The 7,648-nt window shown below is 45.1% G+C and overlaps 1 protein-coding gene across 1 annotated transcript in view; it reads right to left on the bottom strand.

Annotated features, from left to right (window-relative positions):
- CWC15 (CWC15 spliceosome associated protein homolog) overlaps positions 1-4,067 on the bottom strand; it is a 38,177-nt gene extending 34,110 nt beyond the window's left edge. The window contains exons 1-2 of the mRNA XM_037889738.2: positions 3,559-4,067; positions 1,261-1,399 (exon numbers count right to left, since the gene is read on the bottom strand). Coding sequence (XP_037745666.1) covers positions 1,261-1,391 — 131 coding nt within the window. The 5' untranslated portion in view covers positions 1,392-1,399; positions 3,559-4,067. The remainder of the gene's footprint in view (positions 1-1,260; positions 1,400-3,558) is intronic.
- Between the last annotated feature and the right edge of the window lie 3,581 nt (positions 4,068-7,648).

The following is a 7,648-nucleotide window of genomic DNA, read 5'->3' on the forward strand; positions in this document are numbered from 1 at the left end:
CTTATCTGAGAAAGTGAAAAACCAGTATGACACATCCTACTTGTCTTCCATTTCAAGCAAAAACATTAACTTTAAAAAACCATATTTGTCTGACAATGTCTTCTATATTATTGCTACAAACACCTAAAATTTTAACTAAAAAGTAGAGAAACACCACCATTTTTATACTGTGCTTTTGACAGGATTTTGTGTACAGTTTTGTTATATTTCCAGCATGCTCCATTTCTCACCTATGAGTCTTGCACATAGCAAGAGAGATGAACAAATTATTTCAAAAGGTAATGAAGTGAGAGCGTAAAATAACAAAAATTTGCAGTGGAGGGTCCGGGGAACTCAGACAAGTGTAATATCAGCTACGTTTAACTGTTTAAAAAAAAAAAATTGAATTTCAAATTGACACTGTCTTTAAATCTTGAGTTTCTATCTCAAACGATAATCAAAACTTGCCATTTCTTCCTCCACAACATATTGAAGATCCAACCACTCCTCTCTGTCCCAACTGTAAACAGATCATTTCATGAATGAATTATTTTCCATACTGATTATTAAAACCTTCTCTTCTGTAGCCTGTGTGACACCCGTGTTGCTCACCTTCTGCCCTTCCAAAACACAATTGTAAAAATCATCTTTCTTGCCCAATGGGACTTCATTATTCCCCACCTTTGACTTTCTCTGCAGGCTCCTTTTTGCCCAATGTGTCAATTTAAAACCTCTGTCCTGGCTTGTAAGGCCCTTAAGAACCCCACCCCAGCACACATCTCTTATTCCATCTTTTAGCATGCCTCCCATCAGCTTCTTTGCTCTGCAAATACCAGCCTTGGTGATGATTATGATAATGATGAATAAGACATCATCTCCTCCTCCTTCCTTCACATGACCCTGTATCTTTTCCCTTATGCATAGAGTGCTCTGCTCAAGACAGTTCACCCTTTTCTTATTCTGGCCCCTTCTAAAGACTAAGTTCTGCTGTGGTGCCCACAAGAAACAAGTAAATACAATATATATTAAAATATTACAATTACTTCCAGTACATCCTATTTTCAGTGTTTGCTCTTCAGACTGGAAACTCTTCTGTCTTCCATCTCTGCACCCTCACTGTGGCAGGTGCAATGCCCTTATTTTGCGTCTGTATAGTGCTAAGTACTTTATCAGTGTTTAATATGTAAATATTATCTGTGATATTTCTCTTTCAGTAGCAGTGCAAGTCTGAGAATAATTCACTGTACACCATGTTCTGCAAGAAAAGAAACTGGCCTTTACCTGTATTTAATTTTAGTATGAGAAGGAAGATCTCTGCTGGAATATTGTTTGGACAGTTGACTTAAATCTCCTTCTCCTTTTCCTCTTCCTCCTCTTGCAGGTTCAAATGTTGGCCTCGCTGCTGTTGTCATCTTAATTACTTCAAGAACAAATATAAAAATTTGGTAATTACCACTATTCATAATGAAAGGCATTAATTGAAGAAGTACATTTCTCATGGAGTTATAGCAGCAACCACAGCTCTTGCTACAGTTAAAGAGTGTAAACTACAACTTGGCAAACAGTGCTGCATCTGAGGAACATTTTAGTTAACTGAATAACCTATTCAGATTTTCATGAATCTGTCAGGAAAGGGAAAAGAAACAAAGGACATGAGATTATTACATATATAGAAAACTCCTTTCAAGAAAGACAAAGTATTATAAAAAGTCAATAGATTTCCATTTTTTTCTTCTCAAAAATATGAGTCAATATCACTCAAGTCAAATCACACATGCAAAGTAATCTATAATTAATGTCTATAAATTAGTCAAATGTTAGTTTATCTCAAATGAGACACTATGATAACATATGAAAACCTCTGTTACTAGCTTTCTGTCATTTCCCTCAACACAAGGTTGTCATCAACGGCACGAGCAAACTCTCTCTTCTACATTTCCTGTTTTCAGAGTAGCAGCCGTGTTAGTCTGTATTCACTAAAAGAAAAGGAGTACTTGTGGCACCTTAGAGACTAACAAATTTATTTGAGCATAAGCTTTCATGAGCTACAGCTCACTAAGGTGCCACAAGTACTCCTTTTCTTATTTCCTGTTTTGTAGATCTGCCTTTCTAGACCTTCCCATCTCATTTCAACTCTTATCTAAACATCCAAAGAGAGACACTTTATAATCTCTATATACATTTGTACAAGCAGGAGCATTACATTTAAGTTTCTTCATAAAAAGTGCCTAAAACTTTTTATGCATCACAGATCCATCTTGATTTATCCAACATGCCCAGGTGCATGTAAATATTAGTTTTTGAGCACTGCATCTTCTTTCTCCCTGGAAGGCACTATAGCCTAGTGCAGAGGTTCTCAAACTGTGGTCCGCGAGCTCCATTCAGGCGGTTCGCGAATAGTTCCCTCTAATGTGCGTGCCTGGGTGGCTGCACACGAAAGAATGAAAGGCCATCCACCTAATTGGTGGATCCACTCCACTAATTAGGTGCCTGTACCCTGGAGAAGATGCACATGTAAGGTGAGGTGGTGGCCTTGGGGGGAATACGGGGTAGACGGGAGGGGCAACTGGCTGAGAAGAGTGGAGGGGGGGGATTTGGGACATGCAGGGCTGCGGCGGCCAGAGAAAGAGGTGATTTTCCCCAGCTCCAGGGTTGCGGCAAGAGACGGCCCTCCTTCCAAGCCTCAGCTCGGGGGCTGCCTTGGAGGAGAGAGGGCACATCCATCATATTAGAAAGGTAAGACTACTGATAAAGCACACAACTCATATTTTATTATTTGTTGAATAAAGCAGTTAATTATTATTAAAGTTTTTTTTATATGGTGCTTTTTACCCAAAGCGCTTTACAATAGTTAGCTAACGGTACAAACAACATTTGGAAAGATCATTAAGTGATCCACCGAGACCCTCAGCAATTTTCAAGTGGTCCGCGAAAAAAAAAAGCTTGAGAACCACTGGCCTAGTAGCTAGAGCATTGGGACTCAGGAGGCCCAGCTGGCCTGTTGGGTCACCTCAAGCAAGTTACTGCCTTTTTCTGTGCCTCACCTTCCCCATCAATAATATGTGGATAATGATACCGACCTCCTTGGTAAAGGGCTTTGATAGAAAACGTTATATAAGAGCTAGATATTAGCAGTAACCTCGCACCCTCCTATTGCATGTTATTTTAACTGTGGAATGGTGTTTAAACTCCATTTAGGACACAGTCCAAGTGAAAAGAACTATGTAAAATGTCATCATTGAAGCTAAAGTCTCCACTAACGGCGTAGCCCTTGACTGCCCCCCCCTCCTCCTGCCCCCTGCACAGAGATGCCCCGTTTTCCCCCATCAAAGGCACCGCGCCCCCAAATCAGCCCCCTCGCCTTCCTCTCCAGCTCCCCCTCAGCCCCTTCCGTCAATGACCCCCTCCACTCCGCCACACGGCCCCCGCCATCAGAGCCGCCCCCCCCCAAAGAACCCCTCCCCCTTCCTCAGAGCCGCCCCCCAACATGGCTCCCCCCATCCGCAACATGCCCCCTCTCACGGCCTCCACACCCAGGGCTCCCCCTTGCCCCCAGGAGCACCCGGCGCCAGGACTCACCTTAGACACAGCGGGTCCCCCCCGCCGCTGCCCCGCTCCCAGGCCAGCTACGCGCGCTCGGCCAGTCCCTAGGCCATAACTCATCCGCCTTCCCACAGGCCACCGCGCGCAAACCATAGACACGGACCCGCTCAGGGAAGCACCATAGAGAGGTCAGAAGAGGCGGGGCTCACGCCTTCTCGGCGAGGGGGAGCCACGTCACGTGACGTGACGTGACTGCGCGGGCGCTGCTCTGCCATGACGGTTACCGGGGCGGAAGTTCCCTCGCTCTGCGCCTGGAGTGGGTGCTGTGGTTCCGTCGTCGCCCGCCGCCCTGCACCTAGCTCGCGAGGGCGGCAGCTCCTCACGCAGAGCGTCTGCGACCCCAGCCCGAGAGGGGGCAGGGTCCGGAGCCTGTGCGGTGCAGGGCGCCAGGCTGGATGCTTCGGAGGGGGTCCGAGTCCGTGAACGGGCACAGGGCCTGGGGAGCCGGGCGGGCTGCAGTGTGGCCCGACCTGTGACGAGGCCTGAGGGCGAGACCCGCCTCGTCCGGTCTCTCCCCTGCGGCCGGTGCTTTTCCCGTCGGTTTGTCTGGTTTAGCTTTGGCGGGGGGGGTGTCATGCCCTGACAGTCCGGCCCCCTCAGAGGTCCAGAGAGGCCCGGGCCACTGCTAGCCGTCGAAGCCCCCCAGCGATCGTAAAGATAAAACACGACGACAGGTGAAAACAGAATAAGGCACCAGAAAAGGAGGGAGACAGAATTTGAATATTTCTTTATTGAACAAATGCTTCTGGCCTCTCGTATTTGCTGAACTTTGCAGCTCTCAGCTGAGAGAGGGGGCCACGTTTTGGTCCAATAGGGACCCGCATAAAAACAAGTTGCGAAACTTACCAAATGCCAAAAAATTAACAAGTGTCTAAATTTGAGGACCCACCCCCCACGCTTGAGCTTGAGGCCCAGGCCAACTGGCCCTCCTGCCCCCCCTCCCCCCCCATTGGCCTTGCTGACAGTTACCGGGGCAGAAACCGATCCCAATGCCCCCCTCCTAACAGCTTGCTGTTAATGACAACATCCACCAGGGGGTCCCCAGAGCTAGTGGGCCAGGCTGAGCCACAGTAACAGGTTCATGGTGGCCAGGAGCGAAGTTTGTATGATCTAGGGCCCAATGATGGACGAGATTGATGCCTCTGCCCCCGTCTGCCTGAAGTATTTCTGAGCACCCCACCCTGGTGCTTAATGCCTGGGAGAGTCTCGTTGTCCCCGCTCAGGGCTGAACTGTTCAGGGGCGGTGGCAGGGCATTGTCACCCAAGCACCCTATCGGTGGAATTTGGTCCCTTTGATGTTCTTCCCACGCCTGTCTCTCATGATCCCCAGGGTCTGGTGTAAGATACATTTACTTGATATGAGTTGTAGTGGCTTTGTGTGTGTGTATGTCTGTGTGTCTTTTAATTCCTGGGAAAATGACAGCCCACTTCCTGCCATTTGTGAAGACATCAGAAGAGGGTCTTTAATGCTCCCTAGTGGAAGCGTCCCAGAGTTTTACATAATATATTTTAAAGAAATTGTTATAAATGTCTAGCTGCTACGGGCACCCAGTAAATTAAGTAACAACTATTAAGGACATTCCTGAGAGTTACACCTGTAAATAAATATTCATATTTTTGCAATCAGCCCAATTCTACTGCCTGTGAAATCAATAAGAGTTTTGCCATTGATTTCAAAATGAGCAGGATTATGCTAATAGATCAAAGTATTACAGGGAGTCTAGTGCATCCAGTTTTGATCTGAAGACATCAAGAGCGGGAGAAGCCATCACTTCCCTTTGTAGCTTGTTCCAGAGGCTGGAATTAAATGCTATGCAGTTCCCTGTACAGGGTGACTGTTAGGTGAGATCTTAAAATGGGATGTTGCCCCAGCTCTGAATGGCTATTAAACATGAGGATGCTGTGTGGTAGTTGGCTGGTGTCTTTCACCCCAGCTGTGTCTGCATTTCAGTAGTGATGTGTGTACGTATAGCTGCTGAAGTGTTTTGGGTTCAAAGTTACTAACCGATGTTCAGTGATTGCGGCTCAAGTGAGCTTTACTGTGTGGTTCAGAGATTGATTTTTGGGTTGGGGAGGTGAGACAAATGGGTTATTGAGTAGGAAGTTAGGTAACTGGCAGGCTTTAGTGGCACTTTCACAGCCTTTACTTTAGTGATATCAGAATACATTCTCTATAACTGATCAATGGACTTTCTACCTTATTGCATCTCACACATGTATGGATCTGCCCTGGCACCTTGGGGAACCCTTAGGGCCCCAATCTATCAGCTCCACACAGGGCAGATATCCCACAGGGAGAAGAGAATTCTGCAGTGGGACGGCCCATTATCTGAGGGAGTTGTGGAGATACTGGTTCCTTTTTAAAAAAGGACAAACTAATGCTAGATAGAGGAAAGGCAGTTGGGTACAAGCTACAAAGAAGTGGGGGCGGGGGGAAGAAATAGATACAATAAATTATATAAAAGTAATAAGCGAATCCAGGGTCACTTTTCCCAGAGGAGACAAAGGGGATGGTTAAGGAGCGTTTGGGATTGTAGTTGGATAGGGAATTTTAAAAATGCAAATTTAATTTTTTTTAACAATTTAGAAGAATCAAGATTTTATCTTTGTTTACAGCATTGGTGAGACTGATACTGGCATAACGCGTCCAGTGCACATTTTTAAAAGGATGCTGAAATATTGGAGAGGGTTCAGAAAAGAACCACAGAAATGATTTGAGGGTTGGGAAAAGTGCTTACATTGAGAAACTGAAAGTGCTCCATCTATTTATCTTATCAAAAAGAAGATTGAGAGGTGACTTGATTATGGCATTTAAGTATTTTCCAGGTGGGTATTAAAGGACTGTTTAATCTAACAGAGAACAGCACAACAAGAACCAATGGCTGGAATTTAAAGCTACACAAACACCCACCATGGATGGTCTAAATATACTTAATCCTTCCTCATTGTGGGGGGGATGGACAAATGACTTCCTGAAGTCCATTCCAGCTCTACATTTCTGTGATTGTATTTCTGTTTTTGGGGGTGGAGTCACAAAACAATAGGAGGAGAAGGTGCCTTCATTATAACTTTTAGCCTAGTGGTTAGAGCACTCATCTGGGAGACCCAGGTTCAGTTCCCCCCATGCCTGATAGGGAGAAGGGATTTAAACATGGATCTCCCACATTGCAGGAGAGCACCCCTCGCCACTGAGATAGTCTGGTGTGAGTTTCAGTCTCTGCTCTTGAAGTTGTTCCACCTTTTATAAATAAATTAAATAGTCATTGGAGCAGGGATTGAATTTGGGATCTCCCACATCTCAGGTTAGTGCCCTAACCCAGGGGTTCTCCGCCTTGCCAGACTACTGTACTCCTTTCAGGAGGCTGACTTGTCTTGCGTACCCCCAGTTTCACCTCACTTAAAGTACTTGCTTACAAAGTCAGACATAAAAATACAAAAGTGGCACAGCACCCTAGCACTGACAAATTGTTTCCTTTCTCATTTTTACTGTATAATTATAAAATAAATTGTGACACCCACCCCCAAGGTTGAGAAACACTGATATAGTCTATAGAGCAGTATAAACAAGTCATTGTATGAAATTTTAGTTTGCACTGACTTCACTAGAGCTTTTCATGTAGCCTGTTGTAAAACTAAGCAAATATCTAGATGGGTTGACATACCCCCTGGAAGACCTCTGCGTACCCCCAGGGGTACACTTACCCCTGGTTGATAACCACTGCCCTCAGAACTGCAGAGTCATTCCCACTCATTCCCTAGCCCAGTAATAATTCACAGTGGCAATTCATAGCCATTCATAATGATAATGTACGGTCTTTTTTTATTATTATTTGGAATTGCCAGTGCACCGAAAAATTCATTATTTGCCCAGCTCTAGATTTTTAGAGAATGGTGGCTTAATGCACAGGTTCAGAAATCTCTGAATCAAAAATGTAACCTTAGAAGAAGAAGTCGGGAAGTTATTGTTTCGTTGATTTAAAAAAAGAATGGATGACTGATAAGGCACTTTTTTCAGAATAGCAGCTGTGTTAGTCTGTATTCACAAAAAGAAAAGGAGTACTTGTGG

The sequence above is a fragment of the Chelonia mydas genome, chromosome 1 (assembly GCF_015237465.2).
Source record: "Chelonia mydas isolate rCheMyd1 chromosome 1, rCheMyd1.pri.v2, whole genome shotgun sequence".
In the NCBI taxonomy this organism is placed as follows: Eukaryota; Metazoa; Chordata; order Testudines; family Cheloniidae; genus Chelonia; species Chelonia mydas.